Here is a 26,257-nt window from a genome sequence, read left to right on the forward strand (position 1 = left end):
ACACCATGCAGCTGAAGAAGTACTGGTACCTTTTAAATGCAGCCATCTATCTTTACCACCCCACTTCTGCAGTACAATGACAGAAATGGACCCAAACAGATTATTTCTAGACTCAAATCTGACTGCACAGATAATGAATTTGCAATCAATACCTTTTCATTTTTGTGCTCTGATGTTAGTGATTTTGCTGAGTTCCAATACTACTATTCCTTACTGTGCTGCTACACATCTGATATTTGTACATAAGAACACAAACATGGAAACCTCTGAACATCTGACCCACTAAATGTGCCACTAGACTGAGAGGGACAGTCCTAACACAGCAATTTTATTTTAAAATTTAATTTGCTACCTATTTTACACAAAATTTAAGCAAAGTTACAATTTAAGTGTTTCACATAACAGAAACTGTTGCTAAGAATGTTCATACATTTTAAATGACTAAAACTATACCTCAGACCAGGCATATTTTTCTGTCATTGTCTATAATTGTGACAATGAATTAATAAAACCTCCAAATAGTTTTCCAATCAATTATTTCTCTTCCTAAACACTATAGCATGAAAGCTAGCTACATGCATGCTATGCATCCCATTATGCATCACATTCCACATATCTCTAGACTGAAGTAAATAAATAAATAAATAAATATGGAGCTATTTTAGGAAAAAAAAAAAAAAAGAAAAAGAAAAAAGAAATAATTTGGGGGTATTTTGGGCTTCTTGCCTATGTCTGCTTTTAAACATTAAAAGAGAAACCACAAACTTATATTCTGGAGTATTATTGCTCTGTAAGAGCTATCCACACTCAAAAATTCTCAGACATGATGCTCACAGGTTTATAGTCACACCAAATATACACACATAGACCACAACGCAGGCAACTGGTATGAGTAAGAATTGCCTCTGAAGTAGCCTGCTACAGCAACCACCCATTCCAACTTTCTCAGGGCTGCACCACAGGCTCTCTACATATGTCCATGGCACAGCCTTCACCTTCACAGTCCCCAGCTCAGTCTCTTCTAGTGTATTATTATGTATACAAGCTTTAAATTTCAAGTACTTTTAGTACTCTTATTGTTTGGGGAGGATAGTCTTCACATCAGATCTTGCTATTTAGGCAGAGAAGTCAAACAGAAACAGAAGGTTCAGGTATGTGTTCCACACAGGTGGATATATCTGAATTCAGCATGTACCATTTAATAGATCACTGGCAGTCCACTTAGTACGCTTGCAGTTCTAGGCATCTGACAACACTTGGCCCATCCACCCTTCTCCTTTCTAGCTATAGACTTAGCTGTCCAGTTGCTTTGCTACAGAACTATCAGAATACTAGAGGATAATCTTACAGAAAGTCAGAAGCTACACGTAAAGGAAATAATTGCTACCTGCAAGCCAGACAAGAATAAATTAAGGGTTGTACAGTTACAGATGTACAATTATGATGGATAAACAGAGGCTATGGATAGAGAGAGAGAATAAATGATAAATGCTCACAAATGCTGAGGCTCACTGTAAAGATAGATGCTCACCAATGTTAAGGCTTGCTGCAAAACTCCACACAGGAACAATCTCCAGAAAGAAATACTGCCTTAGTGGTGGTCAGCCCTTAAATGAGATCTAGGAGAGGTAGAGTCAAGCTCCACCCCTTCTGGGAGCACAGTTGAACTACCTTCACCTGTGCTCCCACAGCTGACTCACTGCTCACCTCAGATAGTTTAATCAGAGGTTCAGTCTGTAATCAACAGTTTCCCATACAAGGTTACATAAAGAAGAGAATCCTACCGGACAGGCAGTGCAGGAAAAAGCAAGGAAGCACATTCAGTGAAGGGGAATCCAAAAGCAAGGAAATTTGTCACAGGAACAATAAAAGAGGTTGAAAAAAGTAAAAGATAAGCAGCAGATATGAAGAGTGAACAGCCATTAGAACACATCAACAAATCAACAGTTGGCATTTTCTTAGCAAAGAAAAATGTCGTAGGAAGATATTACTAAAAATACACAAAGGTTTTTCTAGTCACACTTCCAATGACTGTAACTCTGACAGGATGTAGTAGGGAGGAAGACAGGCTGTTTGCGATCACGGGTGGGAGAAATAGACTGTACTACAGTAACACACAGCCCTGCCAGAGGAGATGCAATACTGGAAAGCCAATCTCCAGCTCTTCAGAGTTAGTCAACAAAACCCTGTGGGAAACCATCAAGGACAAGGCAGCAAGCAGAGCTTGCAGATCTTTAAGGAAGCTTTCCCTAGGGCACAAGACCTCTCCAACTCCAAGTGGAAGAAGTCAGGAAAGGAAAGCAAGAGACAGGTATTCCTGAACTGGGACCCGTTGGTCAAACTGGAAAGCAAGAAGAAAATGCACAGGCAGTGAAAGCAGGGACAGGTAGCCTAAGAGGATTATAGGGATGCTGCGTAGTATTGGGGTCAGGAAGACCAAGGCAAGAGGGACTCTGAGCTACATATCTAGATGAACAGGTGTCCCTATTCATTGCAGGGGAGTTTAAAGTCCCTTCCAACTCAAATGATTCTAGCACAAGAATGAAGTACAGTAGATGGCTCTAAGGATGCAGAGAAAAGCTTGACGAATGCTATGAAATGCTGCCCATCCTTCCAGAAGTTTTGAAAGCTCAAAGCTTACATTTGCTCTGGTATATACTTAGTTATCTTTCTTTCAGTTAAAGAAAACAACAACAACAAGAAAAAGGTTAAAAAAATAATAATGTTGTGTAACAACTTTTTCAGCATACTATAAACCTACTCTTCATGAATCTACAGCTAGACTATAAAAACCTAGCTGAGTTTAAGGATAAACACACATTATATAAACAAAGAAGAGAGATTTCTCCCCTTGTTTAGTTTATTCACTGTTATAAAATTTAGAGTACTGTAATGCATCCAGGGAAAAAAAAAGAAAAAGAAAAAAAAGAAGTCTGTTTTCCTCCTCAAAGTCATCTGTGCCTGTGAGAGCCAAAGTTGACTCTTCCATTTTTACAGCCCTTCTGTCAATACCGCACACTACAGATGCAACCGTTTCTCTCCAAAAAGAAGTGGATGGAATTATGTCATAAGCCTATCAACTCTGTTTTCCAGAGGGGCAATAAGAATGACATAAGGCAGACATCCAGGTGTGGTGAATGTTTCTGAGCTTGCCTGGGGGACCTGATTCGAGGCTCAATTAGGTTTGTCAATTAGGCTTGTTTTGCAGTGGTGTAATACCACTCCTTGCAGGTCACTTGTTTGACACACCGGAAATATATTCAGAAACAGATCCCGATGGAAAGCGGTCTGGACATGAAATTGAGCTCTTGGCATGGAAGGATATTCACAAAGTTAGCAAGTCAAACATGTTTACTATAGTCTTCCCAGAGTTTCACTATTGAAATAATCTTTTCAGTGAAGTGGGGAACTTCATGTTCACACAAATCTTTTTAAAAGATATTGAGATACCACATTAAAGAGCATCACAGAGAAAGTAATGACATAGAAAAAAATGAAGAAATGTTAAAGGAGAAGCAGATGCAGATATAAACCAAAGCGAAACCTTGTTTCCTAACTTCTCACAAGTCAACAAAGGTATTTTAATTGGATGATCACACCAGAATATCACTCAGCCATTCTCTGTTGTTTTCTTTTTTAAAGAAGCAAAACAAAAGCATTCTAAAAACTTTACTAGCAACTAAGAGCAGGCTATCAGTGAGTGTTACAGGATGGGAAATCCTTTTCCTACCCATCTCTGTACATTTCCCAATCAATATTCTTAACATATTATAGGCTGCGGTAAGGGCAGAAAAAGTAAAATCTCAGGAATCCAGAGATAAACATGGGTGATGCTGCAATTTGAGAAGCTTGATGCTGCCCATTTAAATCTAACTAAACGTTTTAATCTTTGGAGTTGTACTTGCTGTATATATACATGATCTATATTGCTAATATACTCTTTAAAGCCTGACACTGGGATGAGCATGGCATTCCCAGTTTCACATCTTCCAGCAAATTAGATCTTGGAAGATAAACTAAGAATGCCTTACACTTGAACTTCACAATGGTAAACACTGAGGGCAATATCCTGCAGAGAGACACAGGGAAATATCTGAGACATCAGAGGCACAGAAACCACATTACATCACATCCCGCTGTTTGAGAATGCCAGGAGACTTGTTAGAAGGAGAAGCAGCATGACCCAGAATTCATCCCTAGGTTAAAGACTGCAGAAAAACACACAGGAAACCACACAACTCATCAAGTTAATCTCCTCGGTGTCGACAGCTTCCTTACCTACAGTCCTCCTAAGCAGCACCACAACAGTACTTCCCCAGGCACCTCTTCTTCAGCCCCTTGCTCCCAGGGCTCTCAAGGTGCTGGCTTCACTGCTGACACTCAAGCGTGGGTTTATTGCAAAACAGCTGCTGTTTGGGATTTTTTTTTAATGCAGCTGAGAACATCAGTTCCAGAAAAAAAAAAAAAAAACAACAAAAAAAACCAACAACTCTTAACCCTACTGTGCATCTATCAGACCTCTGCTATCTAAAGATTTAAAGTTTTCATCAAGCTGGAAATATAGTAAGATAACGTACTTGTACGCCTCTATAGCATTCTGCACTACACTCTGCTTCTGGGGATTTAATGTCCAAAGAGCAGTATGATTCTAAGCAGGCTAGCCAGAATGAGCCCTTTTCCATTAAGTGTTAAGATACACACTGAATACTGAAAAACAATTACAAAACATATTTATAAATAACATGTTAGAGACTGCCACTTTCCATTTCTGGTAAGTTTCTCCAGCTCTTCCACAAAAGGGAAAAACAGAGAAAAAAGGAGCCTAACAAAAGAAGCCTGATCCAAGAGAGTTGGGACAACATCTATAAATAGTTACCTATATAGAATTATAGCTGATGTAGACCTGAGGCCCTTTGTGCTGTGCTCGATGCCGCAGAATCAGGAACATTAACTCATGTGGTTCAAGGAATAAGCAGTAAATGCCACTGAGCAGAGAAAATCAGAATGCAAATCACTTCTAAAGTAAAGGCAAATTCAACTTGCATCAGCGTATTTGGGGGCCTCAGTTGTGGCTGGTTTCAAAGGAACTTATTTACTTACAAATTATGGTAGGTCAGATTATTCTGGCAGGTCTGTAAAACGTGCTCTCTGGAGTTTTAAAATTACTTTGTAAAATCCTAACTGAGTTTGGGTGTTTCCCCCCTTCTGCCAAGTTGCTGAACTTTACTTCTAGCTGAGGCCTCACTGTTGTCAGCCTGACTAGTTGAAAAAGAGTAATGTAAATGACTTCCAGCAGCCCTGCACCCATCCCAAAGGATCAGATCAGACCTGGCTGAGACAGAAGATACAACTCTGTATGCTCCTAACAGAGGCTGAGTGTCCACAGCTCTCATCGTCTTTGATGGGGATTGTAGGAATCAGGAATTCACAGACTTGGGCTAATGCAGCCTCCAAGGAAGATCTTAGCAGGGAAAGTCATTAGGAAATACTCTCGGAGAATTGGTTTCATTGATAAACTTTGTCATCTTTATTAAAATGATTGGTCCAATGGCACAAATGTAACATGTAGCAGTAAGTGATGTACATTTTCATTCCTGAAGAGCTACCATAGACTAAAACCATATATCTTTGAGGGGGCTATTCACAAAATACAGATTATCACAGCAATTGCTTTTAAGACCCACGGGAATGGTATCCAGCTAACTCTTGGTGCACCCAACTGTCTCTCATCACAGTAATATTCAAGCACATCATGAAGCAGCAGCAAGCACTTCCATGAAATACTTAGATGGGCAAAACTTTCCAAACATATGCCTTTTTCTCTAAACAAAACAGTGATGGCAGGGAATTGGCAACACTAATTGTACTCCACAGATTCTTATCATCATCTCTCTCTCATGCATAAGCATAAAACACTGTCGCATACTGCAATTTCTAATTACTTCCACTGTGCAGCGAGAAGTATGAAAAAAAACACCCCTGCAGGTAGAGCGAATGCACTTCTCATTAAATAAAACGATGCCTATGAATCTTCCAAAAGAACTAGGGACCAGGAAAAAAAAAAAAGATCTCAGCTTAATTATAACCAGCTACACTTGTTTGTGAGTGCTAATTGGAAAAAAACAACGTTTTGTTTGCAGTCGCTTCTAGTTCTTTTGAACTGGGGCATTCCTCAGCTGCAGGCACGTAAGACCTAACAATTCACACTTCGGAACAAACTATTTTTGTGATTAGGAAAACACAGTGTCTGCATAGTTGGCATATACGTTCACCACATTCTCCTCAATAAATTAAACAAAACCACACAGACACGGCGCACACAACCTTTGGCTGAACCAGTCTTCAGCATACAAAGTAACTAATTAATGCAAAGGAGATTGCTGGAAAACTTCGGCGCTTATTTAACAATAGAGCTGTCGGGAGCGGACGACCATCCCGTTCTACAGCTGGGAGACAGTCGCGTGCTGAAGCGAAGTGGCTCCTAAGGTCAGCGAGAAGGCTGCAGAGAGCGCACGGGCCAACCGCCGTACCTGGCCATAAGGAAGCTGACGCCTTAAACCAACACCCGTTCATCACAGGACTCCCTGGGATGCTCCCTTCACTCTCCCCGTGCCGCTCGGACACGAGTGGCTCACTCTCCCACTAGACAGCGGCGCGCACGAACGGGGCTGCACACCCCGCACCGGGAGCCCCCGCGCCCCGCCCGACCCCGATGTCAATATTCATCACGGAGCAACCGGCACCCAGATCCCGCCCCGGGCCCGCCCCCAGGAGCCGAGCGCCGGGCTGGGGCCGACAGGTTGCGATGCGGGAGAACGAGAAGGAGCCGCGGGGGCGGCACCGGGCGGAGCCGCTGCCGCGCTTCGGTGCCGCCCGCGGGGCACGGCTGCGCTCGGTGCGCTGCGGCGCCCGCGAGCCTCCGAGCCCCGCGAAGCTCCTCGCGCAACTTCCGCGTGCCCGGCCGGCAACGCAGGTCCCGGCCCGCCCGCTCCCCGGGGAGGAGCAGGTGAGGCCCCTCGGCGGCCGGCGGAGTGAAGCCGGGACAAAGTCACCATCTGGGGAGGGGGTGGGGAGCCGCGCCGGGCGGAGAAGTCACTTACCGGCTTTGCAGGGATCCTTATAATCTATCGCCTCGGCTTTATCCTCTTCGGTGAAATCGTAAGTGTAGTCATAATCGAGGGCAGAGCAGGAGGACGGCTTCCCATAGACAGCCCAGGCGGCCAGCCACAGCGCCAGCCGCCAGCAGAGCATTTTCATCCTCCCTCGGGCGGAGAGGCGGTGCGCGGAGCGCAGCGGAGTTTAGGCGGGCGGCTCCGCCGGCTTGAGAAAGGAGGGTAAGGGATGGAGGAACCGCAAGTTTGGAGTTGGCTGGGGCTTTGTTTGTTTGTTTGTTTCCTTCAGCACCTAGAACCGCTGCTCCTTAGGTAGCCCCAAGCAGCATGAGCTCCGCCGCCTCTCCTGCCCGCACCCCGCCGGGCGTGTGGGTGGCTGGGTGCGGGGGTGGGCTCAGGCCGGGAGGTGCCGGCTCTCGGGGCGTCCCCCAGCCTTCGGTGCAGCTCGGGCAAACTTCCCGCTCCGGCGGCGGCCGCTGCCTGCGCCCCGCTCCGCGCCCGGCCCGCGCCCCGCCGCGCCGCCGCCCCCGGTCCCGCTGTTGCCGCCGCCGCTGCTGTTGCTGCTGCCGGAAGATGAATCCGGGCTGTACATCAGCGAACCGCCGCGGGGAGAGGGAAGGAGAGAAAAGAAAGAAGGACGGACGGGAAGAAAAAAGGGAGCGGGGGTGGGGGGGTCTGCTCCAGCAAAGCGCGCAGCCCGAGCGATGGGAGGCGGCAGAGCCAAGTGTCAGGGCCTCCCCCGCCGCGCTCCTACTCTGCGCTCTGTCTCTGGTCTACCCCCCCCTTCTCCGTCCCCCTTTAACTTACGACAACCTTACAGGCAACTAACGCACATCGTCAGCATCCTGCTTACTTATTCATACAGTCAGGGTCAGGATCCGGGCTGCTGCCGATCCGCTCCTCCGATAGTCCTACAGCAACACGCGCGTTCACCGGCCGCCCCTATCTCCGGAGAGCTCTCTCTAGATAAGCGGTGCGCGGCATTTAGACAACAACAAAAGAAGCCAGATCAAATCAAACAACGCGCGGCTCGGCTCCCGGCAGCTAAAAAGCCCGAGGACAGAGAGAAGGGGTGATGGAGGAGGAGGAGAGGGATCAGCTGAGATGGAGGGGACGGGGAAGCAGCGCGGTGCTGGTGTGCTGCTCCCCGTGCCGGCGTCTCCGCAGCGTGAGCCCCATGGGCGGGCGGGGGGTGAGGGAGCGGGGGGGAGGGGGAGAAAGAAAAGTTTAAGCGCCCATAGTTTGCTTAAAACAGAGAAAGGCGATTTAAAGGTCCATTTCTCCGCAGAAGTTCAGCCAAGCAGCTGAGAACCGGCTCCAAAATGAAAGTAAGAACAAACAAACAAACAGAAGGGGAAAAAAAAATCGAGCCAAAAAAAAAAAAAAAAAAGTAAAAAAAAAAAAAGTTAATCTGTGATCTCCCAGCCGGGCTTTCCTGTCCTCACGTGAATCGCCGGGAAAGCGGTGGAGGTTTCTCTCCCGAGCGAAGTTTCCGCGCAGCTCCGCACCGTCCCGCTGAGCGCCCCGAGCCGCGCGGGGCCGGCGCCGCTTTAAAGCCCGAGGAGGGATCAGCGCGCAAAGCCGCCTTCAGCCGATCAACCTGGGGAGGGAGGGAGCGAGGGAGGGAGCGAGGGGGAGGGCGGAGGGTGGAGATACACTGCTGCTGCTGGAATAAAATAAGATCGAGCGAAAGGAAAAAAGAAAATGTGTATGTGTATATATATACATAGGTAGCTAAAGAGCTCCTTGCCTGCTCCCCTCCCCCGAGACGGGCAGCTCCGGTCCTGCAACCGTCTGAAACGGTTTCAGACCAAGGTGAGACTTTTGCGTAGCAAACTCTACTCCTCCTCCTTTTTACGAGTTTCCATGGAAAAGAGCGGGGTCAGTGGTGGGGGGGTTGCGGGGAGTTCCTGCTGCTCCCACGCCGCCGGGGTGTCACATTTAGCACGGGCTTTTGAAAGAGCTGCCGCGAACCACTGCCTGCGCCTCTTCCGCCCGTCCGAGCCCACACAGACCGCTTCCCAGTCGCCTTTCCCCTGTCGCAGGGATGGAAATCCAGAGCTCGTCCCTTTCCCCGGGCTGTGCCAGGAGCGTCGCTCCGGGAACGGCCCCCTCCCCTCGACGGGGAGCTCGGGGCGGTCGGGCAAAGCGCAAATGGGCGCAGCGTGCTGTCACCGTTCTGTGGACTGAGCTACTGTGAAGCAAAAAGGGTTATAAGGGAAGACCCTGTTTTCCACCCTGTCCTCCCACGAGGTTGCCTGGCTGTAGGTAGATGCCGCCACAGCTGTTGGTGCTGTCGGAAATGAAAGGGTGGTGTGTGACAGAACTAATCACAGCTTAATAACAGAGCGTGATGAAGCACTGTCCATCGAGTATGGACTGTGTATGTAAGATGTCCATGCACTGCGCTTCTGCACATATTGGCATCCAAGTTGTGTCTGTGTTCGTCCCAACCCCATCACATTTCTCCATAGCAGAAAGCCAAAGGCCAAGTGGCTGCCACCAACACTGTGACCACTGCCTTCAGCATCCAATACCAGTTTTCTGTCTCAGCCATGTTTCACAGACCCCCACACACCACCACATTGCAGAAATACCTGGGAAACCTGAGGCCTTTTCCTTTCCCCTCTTCCTCAGAGTAGTTTTCACAGCTAGCAGGGCCAGACTCCAAGGGAGCTTTTGGAGGCCTTTCCCATCGTCACAGCAGAGAGGGCCTGGGTGATGGCTGCTTTCACTTGCATGGAGTGAGGCCACCTCCTGCTAAAGCAAGACACCAGCTCAATCCAATTGGAAATTAAGTTTGTGTTATTTCCCATGTCAACAAATGGGATGTTTTAACTCAGTGTCACTAATGCCATGTTAATTTCACACACTGGACCTCCCTGCATTGCTCTGCTTGTTCTGTTGGTCTTGTTCCATATGTGCACCTGTAAAAAATCCATTTTCTTTCCCAGGCCCGTGCACCTCAATGCAACAACAGAAACACCCTCAGTCCAACAAGCATCCTTATTAGTCAGCACTGCTGCAGAAATGCTGTCTTTTCTGATTGCTCTGCAGCCAGTCAAGAAGTGTACAACAACGTGTGATCCGTGCCCACCTCCCAGCAAGGTGACTACAAGGCTGAACTCCTGCAGCACGGTGTGTGTCAATGTCCTCCAGCACCGCAGAGCCACCAGGAGCATGGGGGCAGCAGCCACCACCCAGCCCTGACAGACAGAAGACAACCTCAGAACTGCAGATGGGAATCACACAGAGATCTGCACACATACGAGCTGTAACAAATGGGTGTGAGTGTGGGTCAGGCTAAAAGCTGGTTTCTGCCCTGAATTCAGAGCAGCTACAGCTTCAAACTGCTATTTAAAATAACTATTGTGTCTCCACAGAAACTATCCTACATTGCTTAGGTATTAATACTCCTGTTGGTCGCATTTCCCCATATCATTTTTTTTTTTTATATTATTTCCCAGTAACAAAACTAGTTGACATCTTTCAAAAACAAACTTTTCCCTTAAGTAACCTGGTAAATATTCCATCTAGCTTTTTTTCATGATGCAACATTTTGAAATGTTTTAAGTACAAAATATATATATATATTTTCTTCTCACACGTTCATGTCTACCATTCCAAAAAGCTCACAACTCTGATAATCCATCTGACAACACAGTCAATCAAAAATCCATCCTACAGCCGTTTCCAAAGAAACGAATACGTTTCTTTGGAACACAGAAAGCCAGAATGCTGAGCTGGAAGGCAACCAACCGAAGGAACACAACAGCAACAACAGGCACTCTGAGCATCTTCCCTATTGCTATAGGTTTCCTGGTTAGGATTATATCACAGGGACACAGATAATGGTAAACGAAGTTGTGTGACGAGTGGCAGGGATGTTTTATTTTGTATCCTGGAAGCTGGAGGCTTTTCTGCTCTTCCCACACAAACAAAGAGATTTTTTAAACAAAGGACAAATCTGCAAGAAAGACAGACACAATCACAAGCCTAAAAATATATATATATCCACATCTGAAACACGGTTGCTCACACCTCCTCCTCATTCTTTGGTTATCTGTCTCCTGTTTAGGCCTTGATCCTGTAGACAGTCTGAGGTGGGTGGACACAATAGGCTTATTCACAAGCACTGAGCTCAGCACATGCTAACGGCTGTGAAGGCTGAAGACCATTTCTGCTCTGCTCCTGGTGCCTGCAGCACTGCTCCAGAGGCCGATGCGGAGAAGCTCAGAGGGAGCTCATTCCCTTCTTTCTTTTATCTCCTGATAAGCCCATCGCTTTTCCCAACAGTGCCTGTAACACTTCCGAAACAGCAGAATCTATGTTGAAGGAGTTCCCAGTTCTCCAAATTATTCATTAGGGAAGATGTATATCGAGTAAATAATGCTAACTAAAACCAAATTTTTGAGGTCAAAAAGCAAGCAGTCATTATCTTAGCAGCAACCAGCTCACCTGTAAAATCTATTTTCTCCATTCTCTCTCATATATACTTATGTATTATGAAACAGTTTTGCACTGTACATCCATATACAACTTTTTTCTACAGATCCCTTTGCTGAATTAACTAGAAGCCCTTCAGCATTATGTTTTCTGTTTGTTTTCTGAAAGCACGGCCAACACTTTGTTCACCACACAGTCTTTCAGATCCTACTCTGCATACAGAGTTACTGAGACTCCTCACCGTTGCATTTCAGTGACAGAGGAGGGACAGAGAACCTTGGGTTCAGTCCCAAGATCTGTGAGACGGTACTTTTTAATAGCACACTCCCATCTGCTTGTTCCCTGTGTCCCTGATTTGCCTTATCTTCGTTTGTTATTTCCAACCTGTATTCATTCTCTCCTCACTCTTGGCTCTTCATCCCAGTGTTGTTTTTCTTATCTCATTATTGCTAGTGTCTGATTCTCATCACTGTTCCAACTGTCCTAGTTGTACTCTTCTTTAATCTTATTCTGGGACTCTTCACTCTCTGAGGTGCACGTTCAGCTGTGCAATTTTTTGTTTGTTTCTTTTCACTCTCATTCTCCAGCTAATCCTTTTTTTATTACTTTTCACCTGATTTAACTTCCCCTTATGTCAACAGCCACCTTCCGTGTCTGTTCTTCGCTCCAGGTGTGCACCATAAGGTGGTCTTGCTCTTCGACCTTATTTATCACCACAGAGTTACCCTTGCTATGGCCATTACATTGCTGTTCCAGCAGGTTTTTTTGCCTGCAAGCCTCCATCTGTCTCTTTGCTGTGACATCTCAGGCCTAGTTTCCTTATACAAACAATTTCATAGTCCCAAAATATGCCTGCCATTCTCTCTGCTGATTTCTCCTAACTACTTTCTAGTGAATGAAGATTTAGAAAAAAGTTTTATGCCAACTCTGCATACTGCAAGATCAAGTCTTCTTCCCTAATCATGTCAGACCACCTGCCCCCATCATCCCATAGCTACAACAAAGGCACTCTAAGCACATTAAAGCATCTCATTTTCTCAGCCCCAGATCCAAGCAAGGCACAGATCAAACTGATCATGGTACAATACCACCGCAGATGAGATACCCAGGTAAGATAGCTGCTAAAATCATGTTCAAGGCTGACTGGTGGTATTTAAATCCATAGTAATGTTAAAAGGGAAAAAAGGATACTTCCCTCCACTCTGTTTTCCCTTCTGTTCCATTCAAGATTTAAGTATGTTTCCTACAGGCTTCACATACTGAAGCTCTTCCAAAAATACCACTATAAATTGAATTACAAGCAAGCCCATGTACTTGCAAGCTTCATTTTCAAATACCTGGATAACATAAGCTAATGTTCTAAAATAAAAGTTAGAGAACATGAAATGAAAACTAAAAATCAGTTTACATCACATACCTACATGAAAAGCACCATACCAAATCTGTACAATTAGGAAAAGGGACATAAGCAACTTAAACAGTATCTCTGTACAGATCATGTTAGGGAACTTTATTAAGATGCACTATGAAGCTTTGCTTGTAAGGCTATGCGTGTTTTGGCCTCCACATTGTAACAGTTCTAAAACAGCAGAAGAAGAGCATAAAGCTAAGTTGAGAACACATGCTGCTTTTAAAACAAGTAATCAAGCAACAACAACAAAACCAGTGGTGCAATACTTAAATTAGAAACTGTTCTGTGTTTGCTCAGCATCCCTGATCCCCATCAGGCAATAAATCAATTTGCAGTAGCTGTGGACAGCTATTTAAACATAGGGCCAGAAGAGCTTAATTGTTAAAGCAATGTTCAAAGTTGGAAGGTTCAGCATAGGAGGTCATACTAAATATCCACTTCTCTGAAGCCAGCTGCATTCCAAGTATTAGGAGGCATCCTGCCCTCGTCTTAATTAAAAAACACTGGCTATGAGCTCTGAGCTTAGCAGAGCTTAGCTTGCAGTTCTTCAGAAGGCAGATAGAGACTGCCAGATGAAAAGCTGACAACTCAATGTCTGCCAACTTGATTTTGTCTAGTTTACTTTATTATCTCACATGCAGAACAGTTAAAAAACAGATTCAAAGCTTCTAGTTTAATTTTGCAAGTTGGTAAAGCACTAACAATTCAGTTCTCAACTCTGTGAGAGGCTGTTCATTGCCAAAGACTGCAGCAAACTTCCAGTGACTTGAGCAGGATCGCTTACCTTTCCAGACAATGGTTGTTGCTGAACATGGTTTCTTTGGGAATGAAGCTTCAAGTACTACAGTACAGTAACAGTGTTACTGTCATAAAGCTATCTATCTGGGAATCTTGTGAAATATTCTAAAATTTAAATTTTTATTGCTAAACATTTGGAATTTTGTAACATTTTAAAACACAATTCTACTTCAGGTATTAGTAAGCGTGAAATTAGTTTAAAAACATTATTATGTCAAAACAGCCTTTTGATTAAAGTTAAGCTAACAGGCTTTTGATTGTCTTTACTTATTTTACATACACATCATATGTCACCTTCAAACAAGGAATCTATGGTATAAAAATCATCCAAAGTAGTCACTGAAATCTTAACAAAAGCCAGCCTCAATTTGATATAATTGTTGTCTGTAAGTTATTAAAAAAAAATATGCTCAATGCAGGCTGTGTTGGCCAGTGAGTATAGAGACCCAGAGATCTTCTATAAATGAATTCAGTGACAGGCAAACTGAAAGACAGCGTTTCTAAATAATTCAGTTTCCCAGCCTTTATCCAAACAGACACCTCTGCATCCCTCATTTATAAAGTGGCACTAATAGAACCCATGACTTTGACATTACCAAGAATTTTTATCTCATTTTGTTTACTGCTTGGATGACAAACCACCATGTGTACATTTTCTAGAATAATTTCAGCAAAATGATTTATATTATGTTCGCCTTCCAATGTCTAACAAAGTTTGGTGTTCAGCTGGGAAGTTGTTTTTGCTGCTCACAGGCCAGCTGGGTGCACGGGGTTAATCTCACCCTCCAGTATTCAGTGTACTGTCACATAGCTGCGAGTCAGCTGCTTTTTGACAGAGGAAAAGCTCTAACGAGCCTGATCTTGAGTGACTGCTGCTGAACATTTTGATCGTCGTTTGATTCCTAGAAGATGAAGAAGCCTGCACCTTGTAGAATGGGGCTCACTGATTTGAGCAATACACTGCTCAGAGGAAAACCTCTGTTCTAGTTACACTGCAGTTTACCCCTAGCATTCACTTTTGAGCTTACTGCAGACAACAGGTAACAGTAAGACTGGAGGTAAGGAATCAAAGCAAACAGAAGAACCGTGGGCTAATTGCTTATTTTAAATGGACACAATGTATTCTTCCTCGGGATCACAGAAAGTAAATAAAGTGTCCCACCAACTCCCAAAAGGAAGAATGGCAATTGTCTCTCAAAAAGCAGCAAGAAACCATGGTACAAACATTGCCAATGGCAGTAGCATTGCCCTGTGGTTGCTGGCCTGTTTTATATGCAGTTATATATACATCAGTTCTACATGACAGAGTGCTTTCACCCATTTCTACAGCGATTAACACATACCTCATTAATAAAGGCAGTATTGTGCCCACTTAATTTTACAGTGCAGTAAAAAAAACAACCAACCAAACAAACAAACAACAGCAGCAACAAAACCCACAACCCACCTTGTATATACCCACAGTGACACAGCTAGCAGTGCTTTTTTTAATCCTCAGCAGTATAAGATTGTGAAGGAAAACAACGCAATTGTATTCATACGATCCAGATTTCTCCTCAACTATTGTACTGTGCTTATTATCAATTGTCCTTGCTAGAATTGACAGTTTTCCTACGTTGTGCAGCATAAGCTTTTCTTTTTCTTTTTTTTTAAATTTAAAAACAGAACCGGTGCATCATACAGCAATAATCAATCAAACTCTATCTGGAGGATTCAGAGATTATACTGTAATTTATTTTAAAGACCGGCACTTTTTCAGTCATGAAAGTGGTAGTTTTATGCAACCCCCAATCATTATTTGCTATAGATAATGCATATTACATTGATCTCAACTTGCTGTCTTTTCAGTAGAGTTTTTCCTCAGAAAAGTTGGAGAACTAAGTCACCAACCTCCGTACCTAATATTGGACCAGGCTGCCCAGGGCTCCAAGAAGTTGCACAAGATATTTATAAAGAGCAGTGTCTCAAATTTTCCTGTTGTAAGAGTTAGCTGTACTGAAATAATAGCTTGACATCTAAATGCTTCAAATCATCTTTCTGAAAATGTCTTCTACAACTGCCTCTCCTTCCCAAGCCTACTTTCTTATCCCTTCACGTGAGTTTAAACAGGCTAAAAGCCATTGTTTTCACTCATATCTTTAAAAATCAATATTCCATTCATTTTTATTTCTATTTGTACAAGAAATAAATATTTCAATTGATAGCAACTGTCAAATTATTTATCATGTATGCATATTTTCTGTAACTCATAGTAAGGCCATTTGTTACATCTGTAATGTGTTCCCTACTCTTATCCACATTCCATTTGCTTTAATGAACAAATTCCTCTCCTCTGTTCATTTGATTCATCAGCAGATTTGGATCTCATATTTAATAGCTTGTTAAGTTTCTTGTCTATCATGCACCCTCACCATCACTGCAGTAATGGTATTTATTTGGGAAAATAAAGACAGAGGAACATGTATAAGGTTTGATTTAGTAATCAGAAGCAAACTAGATAAGAAAGCTATCTCCTGAACCCAGAAGTATAATTGGATTTTAGTATCAGAACTTTCAAAAGAGAAACTACTGTCATAGACAGCATTTGTGATGTAGCCCTTCAGAAAGTGTAGACCTAATCACATCAATCACAACTTCGCTGGAGAAGTGCTAGAACAGTAGCAACCACTCCAGGACTTCGCTGTGGAAGAAGTGCTTGCTGCTTACAAACAAAATGTATTATTCATTTTCATCAGAGAGCATTTAATGAGCATAACATTGCAAACAGTGCCTAGCCAGATCTCCAGTTAAGAGCCAGATTATGTTCAGCAACAAAAATACCAACTGTACCAGCACAAGACCTTTCTTACAGATTTGATGTGCATCTGGCAATAATTAGACCCCATTCTCTTCTCAGACTTAAACCTTCTGTCCTGAGCAAACCTCGTTTTAGCAAGCCACCAGGATGGAGGGCAACAGGCATGCACAGCTCACAGAACCTGCACGTTGTCCCAAAGCTTCCCTCAGCCTGCAAACGATGGCAACGAGGGTGATCCTCAAAGGCCTGCCATCCCTGCCCCTGCTAGCAGATGCCGATTTTTTGGCATCCTGCGACCCCTAGTGAGAACCAAGCGTGGCCGAAGCCCTGCCTGCGGGCATCCCGGCCTGGAAGCTGCACTGCTGCCAGCACTCAGGCAACGTTCACCTCCAGGGACTTCCCTTTTCCCCATTAGCAGACCGAAATGCTACTGTAAAAGCACAGCAATGTGTTGCCTTTACTTGCATTGAAACAATGCACTGATTGTATGGCAGTTTCACAAGAAGCTGCTATTTGTATAAGCTCACAGTAAGAGCAAGAAAGTTGAGAGACAACAGCTGTCTTCTATGTGCTACAAAAAGTGAAAACGGGAAACTGCAGGCTGCACATCAGCAAGCTTTCCTCCAACACTACAGACAAGGCCTAACCCTTTGCAAGTAACAATGTTCATTACAGAAACTGTTTGTTTGTTCATTTGTTTGTTTATCTGATGGCAGTAAGAAAACACAGGTAAGAAAACTACCTCACAGGGTTCAAAACTGATGACTAAGTATTTTTGCTGCTTGCTGTTGTGATCATATCCACCAAAGCAACAGTTTTGAACAATGCTTTTGCTCAGTATGAACATGCATTAAAAGCTTTAGCTGAAAATGGAACCATGACAATTTTGAAGAGGAAACAGTATTTTTTACCAAAAGAATTCCACTACATTTAACTTGGTATTCATAAACATATTCATTTCACAGAACTGCAGAACCATTAAGGTTGGAAAAAACCTCTACTCCAACCATCCACCTACAAACAACGTTGCCCACTAAACTATGTCCCTCAGTGCCGTATTTCCACATTTCTTAAACACCTCCAGGGACAGCGACTCAGCCACCTCCCTGGGCAGCCTGTGCCAATGCTTTCAGAGAAGTTTTTCCTAATACCCAACCTGAACCTCCCGTGGTACAACTTAAGGCCATTACCTCTCATCCTATTGCTAATTACCCAGAAGAAGAGATCAACCCCCACCTCATCACAGCCTCCTTTTAGGGAGTTGTAAAGAGCAATAAGGTCTCCCTTGAGCCTCCTCTTCTGCAGACTAAACAATCCCAGCTCTCTGAGCCACTCCTTAGAAGACTTGTGTTCCAGACCCTTCACAAGCTTCACTGCCCTTCTCATTATATTTTTGTATATACACAAAAATACATCACTTTTACATGCTTCAACGTGTGCATATTTAGTGCCACAGTTACGTATGAAGGTGGTTAAGCCTGATGTTTTTATTTCTGGAGCTCACTAAAGTGATCTAAACAACTCTACTTGATCCTAGAAATAAGGTAAAGATGCCTAAGTTTTAATATTGGTGTTTGTCAATAGAAATGAAAATATACATTAACTACTCCAAATGAATTTTGTTTGTTTGTTTATTGGTGGGAAGACCTTGGCAATCTCTTGTAAAGCACTGTGATCAACCAGACAAAAAATTCTAGGATATAAAACATATCCAGTTTTCTAAGACACTTTTGACTACCTTATGATATATTCTATGGGACACATGGAAAATTGATTCCAAAGAAGAAGTGGAGGCCTAAAATGAGGAATTTTTGTCATTTTGCATCAAAATAATCATGATTTGCCTTTAATGAATAATACTACTTTCTGATTTGTAGCCCTTTTCACTTAGGACATATATATATATATATATATATATATATATATATATACACACACTAATTTCAAAAGCAAGTTCTCCACTCATTCAGTCTTCCTAGTTTCCACTTACTCATAAGTTGAGTTGGGTCCAAGTCATAAAACCAAAACTAAAAATTCTTATGCAGTTCAGATCTGGAAACCTACTCTGAACTTCATTAAGTAGTTTTTCAGTGGGGGCTGAAATCCTCCTAGGTGTTGGCACAATAGGAGGATGGATAGCTAAATGTTGGGCGAGCCTCTCCTTTTTCCAAACCTTCTTCTAAATGGCTTAGTGCCTCCCCTTCCTCAGCCACTTTACTAACTCACCATTTTTAGGTAGGTACTTCCCCACTGAGCTCTGTTACTGAGCGTTAATTATTAGCTATGTATCTCCTGTGTATATGTCATCTGCCATATGCTTTGAAGGAAAGGAGCGCTCCATCTTTCAGCACCACTGGAGCAAATATTATAGCCTGCATTACCAATAATAGTGCATCAGTGAGCAAATGCTCAGTAGGAGAGCTGCCTCCTCTGTGTAACTTCTCTTCAGTGCTAGGCTAAATTTTCTTAAACTTTGCTCCATGTGTGAACAGCTTTTATTGAATGGAAGATCTCAGAGGCCTGTTCGGCTGACTGTAGAACCTTCAAAACCCAGCAGCACTAAAGTAATCTGTTATACATACATAATCTGTACTGTTTGGTCAGAGTATAGGAGAAACGGAGAAAAAGAGGCAGCAAACCAGGTTCTGTGCACTAACAGCCATTATATAGATGGTTTAGTTCATGGGTCCACAGCAGTATGAATCCATTTATTAAATATATATATATTCAGTTGAAAGTGTATATTGCTACTGCCTCCACAGTTACATGGAGCATGCTGGTATTTCTGCTCTTGAACCAAATGTATCATTCCATCCACTGCCCACAGCTTTAGAAAAAGCACCAGTATAAACTCTATTTTTTCCTTCAATTACTTCCTAGGGGAATCATTAACAGATTTGTTTATGCACATCTGCATGAGGAAAGCTGAACAGCTGAAAGGGAATGAAAAAAAAAATAAAAATTGAATCATATGTTTATTTTCAAAGTTTTATCTGCTTTACCAAGGACTGATATAGATAGAAGATAAGCATTTATTTTCCTTAAGCTCCTTTAAGCCATTTGTTCTTTTCCTAAGTATTTCTGGGAATTATAACAGAAAATGCAAATTCTAAAGTTGATATTTACATACATTCTCTGTAGGTGTCAGCATTGCTTTATATTGTTATACAGAACTGTATTATTTTTCTTCTCAAAGAAAGAAGAAGCTCAAATTTGCAGTTTTCCGAATGAAAGATAACTGCTGTCAGTTTGTTTTGTATTGTCCATCTCAGACACGGAGAATTAACAATATATTGTATGGTTGCACCTATTGTGGATGCAAAGAAAAAGGCTACATTATTTCCTATTAATTGTTTTAGGTTTTAAAATAATTTTATTCCATTCCAGTTATTTTATAGATAAGTAACCAAACATGTTGAAGTAACAGCAAGGTTATTTAACAGTTGCAGGTATTTATGAAATGTCGTATGGAAAGTGAATTTCAGTGATGCCACTTATACTGTGAATTTACCTTCTCTGCACACACTGAAGCAGCAGCAGTGAACCAGAAGTTCTTTTAAATTCTTAGATGGAGTTCTCAAAAAGCCACCTACAGACAACACTTATTTAATACTTTCACTCATAAACTTTACATACAAAATACTAATATGTCACTGAGGACTCTCAGCATGTTAGTGAGATGAATTATTCACACACAGAATAACCTTAATGTCATATTCAAAGTAGCAAATCACTTTGAGAGCCCAAGTAGGGGGAAAAATCAATTGATGTGACTGCAAGGTCATAAATAAAGAATAATAAGAATTCTTTCTGGGATCTCAGTTACAAAAGTCATAATGGATTAAATAGTCAAAATTATTATTGGTTTCCTATACCCTTGGATGAGAAATACAGTCCAAACATCCACAAGGCATTTCCAGTAAAGTGAACAACACTGATGGCATTATAGAAGTTCATGTATATGTGAATATTATTAGAAATGCTGCATATAATCTACACTGTTCTCCTGATCAAACACCCTTCTTTTCAGGAGGGTACTAATTCCCTAATTCATTTCAAAATCAAGTAAAAACTATATTAACCTTTTATTAAACTAGTGGTTAAATTAATTATGTAACAAAAATAACATTGAAAGAAGACAAAAATAGCTATAATTTATTCAGGAATAGAAGTAAAATTAGGAGAAATGATGAAGAAGAAATAATGAAGAAAGAAATCTCATCTAATTTTCAACAGAAGTTCAAAAGAGAGCACGGTACCTGTCTGCTTGGGATGCATGTGCTGATATCTGTGTCCCAAGGAGGTCTCAGTATCTCCATCTTTCATTTGCATTATAGATTTGAGCTGAGATTTGTCCCTCATGCTATGCCATTGCTCATTGATAAAATCAAGTACTACTTAAGTCCATTGACTGGAGGCAGTTTTCATTGGTCTATTTTCAAGTGAAACAGAAGAGTAGATGAGCAAAGTCTTTTTGCAGTAGTAGCCTCAAGTTGTATTTAGACCAGCATTATCCTTCTTTACTGCAAATGGAGAGCATCAGAGACTTCTCAGCATTGACTGGCTTGCAATCAACATTTTCAAGCTAATTGATTCTAATTTAGATACGGAATTCAAATTGGGTATTTACTTAAGTGCAAGTTTTGCTCATATGTTATATATATACCTTCCTATAGAAAATGTTGCTTCTGAAAATTTGTTTACATACACATTTTTCTCGACTCCATCTCCCTCCCACCATGCCTTCAGTAAAACTGTCTATAAAACAGAAGAGCTGCACTGATTTATTTTTAGGTCATCTCAGAAGTACTTAGAAGCTCCTATTAACAGCACAATAGAATAGAACGCTGAGTCTTCTATAACTCCGTGGCTGCAGAATCTTGTCTCTAACATAGATTTGCCCTTGGGTTGCAAAATAAACAAAAGGAGTATTTATAGCCCTTCTCATACAAAGATATTATCATTCAAAAAGAAAGCAATGAATTGCACGGTGCTTTCTGTATTTGTGGCCTTGCTACTAACATTACTGTTAAAGGGAAAGTGATGTAACCTGTCACAATCTCTGCTTTTGTACATCTCTTCACAACACTGCTCCCCCAAAAAAGTATCATTTTTACATTCATTAATTAGAACACATTCCTTTTGTCAGGACAAATATAGAAATAATATTTTCCACCTGAATTGGATCACATTGTTATGGTTGGTACAGGAAATTGGGAAAGTAGCACCTCTCCAAATTATGTGTCCAAATTATAGTTTAAGGAAGCAGATAGCTCTGACAACTTAAAACTACCCTTAGTTATTACTCTTATTAAATGACCAAAACTGGATATGAAATAGACAAGCCCTAAATTATCCATTTTTTTAGACTATAATTTGATTCAAAAGGAAGATTCAGTAAGTAACTAAAACTTTTAGGTTGCTAAAAGCTTGCAATGTCAGGTATAAGCCAGAATAAACTACATGACTTAACTGACCTTCCTAAAGTCATTCTCTACTCTCTAGACCTAATATCCTTGCTTTGGATGAGACTATGATTTAACCTACATCAAACAGCATGGCACCAACTATGGCTGTGCTTTTACAAAAGCACCCCTGGCTAGGAGCCTCCTCCCTGTCTCATCTGACCTTGATCTATTCCTCTGCAGTTCAGGGTATTGCACTGCTGAGACATTCCACTTCCCATCTGCTCAGCTGAGTATGCACACTTCTACAATCACAGCCACGTACAGACAGACCCTCATCAACTGTGGAACATTCTTATAAAGCTCAGGTTTTATTATCCTGGCCTAGAGTTGATTGCTGTGAATTAAATCTCAAATAAAAAGAAACAATATGAACTTATGATTTTACCTACATTCTAGATGAATAGCTACTTAAGAAGGAAGATAGCCTTTTATGACTACAATAACCCCCCCCCAAAAAACAAACAAACAAAAACCTATGCAGAATCATGTCAGAATTTCATTTTCATTAATGCTCACTTCACCATTTTGCTGTAATCAAAAAAAGTAAAAAAAAAATCCAAACTTCTTGCTGAAAAGGATTTCTTACTGTCTAAATCCCTCAAACAGTTAAATGAAGAAAGAAGTCAGATTTTCAACTTCAAAAATGCATTTTCAGACTAATAATGTATTGCCATTACATTTCACTTTGTCATAGCGGAGGAGAATATGGAAAAAATTGCTAAGTGATTTACCGAGAGAAGAATCTTAGTAATCTTACATTATTCTCTTAACTGTAAGACAACAACGATGTTCAGCTTAGTTACTCTAAAGTATGAGGACTGAAAATTAGTGATTGAGGAGCTGAGGATCTTCCCCATTTGCCCAGGGAGGTTGTAGAATCTGCTTCTCTAGAGATATTCAAGACCTGACCGCATGCCTACCTGTGCAGTTTGCTGTAGGGGGCCCGCTTTGCCAGGGAGGTTGGACTAGCTGATCTCTAGAGGTCACTTCCAGCCCATACAGTTCTGTAACTCTGTGATTACTAAAGAAGATAATAGAGTTTGAAGATGCCTGAGAGAAGAAAAAAATGTTTTATTTGGTTTTATAATACTATGAAGCAGAAAAAAAAAAATAAAAAATCATATTTTAGCAATATTTTGTCTGAGCTGACTGCTGCTTGTAGCCCAAATTCAGAGTACAGTTTGGAACTTACTTTTCACTGATTAGTCCCCTGTGAAGTAAAACCCACTTACACAGGAGCAGAAGCCAGTTGGATTATTTCTACTTCATTCTAGAAGAAGGGAAGATTAATTCTGGCCAGATCACTGCAGCAAAATCAATGCCTCAAAATATGTTTTAGAAGGAAAGAACACCTACAAGGAGAGCAGATTTGATCCAAGTTGAATATGTGAAAGCTGATATACAAGTTTCAACGAAGCCCTAATTATTTTAAAATAAGTTAGTTACTACTGAAAATAAAGTAGTTGATTTTAAAACATCATAAAGGAAAATACATCCCTTATAAACATTTTGCAACTACTATAGCAGGATATACTGCTGAGCATCAAAGATAAATACAGACTACTATCACAAATTAGGAAGCCTTTAATTATGATGTTAGGTAGTTTTTACTGGTATTCAGTACTTTTATCCAATAAAATTTATTATTGCTAGTCACTACTTCTAGTTTTTTATTTAACAATTAACTAAGTGCTAACTCTGTAAACAGATAACTCTCTTAACATAGTTGAATCAAATAGCTATTCTGGGAGTTCAGAATATGTAGTACTGAAGGCAAAAAACACCTATGCAACTCTCTTATAAAATAGTTTTTAATTACGATAGTATAAATTTTCATCAAACTGTAAGAATGAAGAACACCGCGCACTGAGCTCAAACATTTTGTTTGATATTGGTCCATAGAGAAAATTCATCCATACTCCCAGATTTCTAGAAGAACGATGCATTCACAGCTAGTGGATACCTGAGAAAAGTTTTGTCCTTTCTCCCCCAAAACAGTACCTCACAGAATCTTTTTGGCAAAGGCAGTGGCAGAAACTCATTCTCTAGGGAAACACAGTTGCCTCAGCTACAGGATCATCCTTTCTTTTCTTGACATCCCAACTCATTCAAAACACATATTCCAACTTCCTCAACAACTGCCATGAGTCCTGCAAACAACAGCCTCTTTCACTTCATTGTGCCGATTCATTCCAAGCACTGTTCATCCTGCGCTCTGAATGAGGCAGGGGCCTGTGGGAAAACAAAGAATGAGATAATGTAATTAAAGAGTATCTCATAATGACATGGGGATTGAACTACAGTGGCCTCAACAATCTTAATTCTTTCTTAACTCCTGAGTGATTAATACTGGAGCTTATTTTAATGCTGTTTTCTGTATATAACCAACCACATTTCTTAGCAAAGGAATTTTAAAATAACCAAAAACCCCAAGCCAAAAAAACAACCACATGGAACCATACCAAATACTACTACGTGGTATGCAAGGAGAATTACCAGTAGAGCCAACTGGAGAGGAAAACAACAACACTGCTATTTTTGTTGAACATTTTTCTATTCTCAGTTTGCCTATCCATTAATGTTTAAATGTTTCCCAGAGATGTTTCAGTTTTAATGAATTTCTGCCAGATTAAGCTGTTTTCAAATCCTAGTTTGTGCTTCCCACCAACTCTCATTCTCACTCACTCCAGCAGAGTTTCGAGGAGCCTATCTGCACTTCTCAGGCCCATAGCCTACCTGACAAACACCAGTTTCTCTGCTGAGTACTCTGTCAAGCTGGACAGAATTGGACACAGAATGGCAATTTCATTATGAAGGGAATAATGCTTCTGTGAGAGCTCTAATTTCAGTACATGCATTTTACAAGTCTTCTATAAAAAGGGCATAATTCCTAAGGTATCCTTCTCCCCAGCACAGGATTCTGGTACATGTATTATTTTCTGGTTGAAAGCTTGAATCATATAAAGGGCGTTCATCTCTTCCCAAGAGCTGAATCTGCTGTAGTAAAAGAGACTGTTTTGAAAAAACACTTCTCCTCCCTGAAATTCTAGATCTTGAAAACACTTTATGTTTCAAAGCTCCAAAGAAACAGATTTGAGATTATCACATCACATTTTGTGTCTCAGCATGCCAAGTGCCCTATTGCTTAGTACTTCCAGCAGCACAAGCAGGGCTGCTCCATGAGAGAGGACAAGCCAGGAGCCGTGAGTGACCCAAGAAAAACTACATCCATGCTGTCTGGAGCACAGTCACACAGCACAACAACAGAACAGATAAAATTGGGTGTTGGAAATAGGGTTTACGTAGGCACTCCAGGGGAGAGCAGCCTGTAGCAACAGTAGAAGTAAGGCTACTCTGTACCTGTCTGTCATACTCTATACCTGTACCTTTCAGCTTCAGGTCCGGTCAGGGGATGAAGTGAGATGAACAATCATATAGAAGGGTGGATAGACTCTCAGCATAATATAGAAAAGCACTGATAGCCCAGTTCTGAGATCAAGTTCAGTCCTGTGGGCAGAGGGTGTGTGGCTGGCATCCCAGGTAAGGCTATTTAGGGCCATGGATGAATGAGAGTGCTTTAAAGCATGACAAACGTTATAGATCATGTTGAGATTACAATTTAGCAAAACAGAAAACTTCAGAGCTTCACTATGTTCAGCAGTATGTAACTTCCAGAAGAGAGTATGAGTTTTTATGAACAATTCCTGTTTTGGGGTTTTTTTTTGTGCATTTTTTTTTTTCCTCCATGTTCATTTGAGGCTTTGTGGCTAATACTGCTTATTTAAAGGATTTATTCTTCCTCTCTTTCTTTAGCTGTATTTTGACTTATATTGGATCGTTTGTTTGAAGCCATATCCTTCCTTTCTCTGTTCTTTTTGTTTGTCTCCTTTGTTCATATTTTATGTTTGTTGAAATGTAAACTTCTGGGGACTGCGATGTTGAACAAGTTCTTCAACTCTAGTTGAACTCGTTAATCTTGGGAACAAGAGTCAAAAGAGCATAAAGGATATAAAATTTTTTTCTAACTCCTGGAGGTTTTTCCATTGTAGATGCTTGGAACTCCAGATCCAATCATTATTTTAATTTATATCATTTGGACTTTCAAGAGCCTCTGAACCATGAAGACCCAGAGAGAGTTAAAGATCCCTTTTTTCCCTAGGTGATGGGCTCTGTACTGCACCTTACAGAGGCACCACAGGATTTCACCTGTCATTCTTATTTTAAA

The 26,257-nt window shown here is 41.6% G+C and overlaps 1 protein-coding gene across 5 annotated transcripts in view; it reads right to left on the minus strand.

Moving 5' to 3' along the window:
* The window catches only part of TLL1 (tolloid like 1), a 127,834-nt gene extending 118,947 nt beyond the window's left edge, over positions 1 to 8,887 (minus strand). Inside the window, exon 1 of one of the 5 annotated variants that reach the window (XM_072335999.1) lies at positions 7,101 to 8,887. In XM_072335999.1, coding sequence (XP_072192100.1) covers positions 7,101 to 7,257 — 157 coding nt within the window. In that variant the 5' untranslated portion in view covers positions 7,258 to 8,887. Of the gene's footprint in view, positions 1 to 1,531; positions 1,576 to 7,100 lie in introns of those variants that run through there. The other 4 variants (XM_072336001.1, XM_072336000.1, XM_072336003.1 and 1 more) reach the window with 4 other exon arrangements.
* Between the last annotated feature and the right edge of the window lie 17,370 nt (positions 8,888 to 26,257).

This window comes from Excalfactoria chinensis, chromosome 4 (genome assembly GCF_039878825.1).
Source record: "Excalfactoria chinensis isolate bCotChi1 chromosome 4, bCotChi1.hap2, whole genome shotgun sequence".
Classification (NCBI taxonomy): Eukaryota; Metazoa; Chordata; class Aves; order Galliformes; family Phasianidae; genus Excalfactoria; species Excalfactoria chinensis.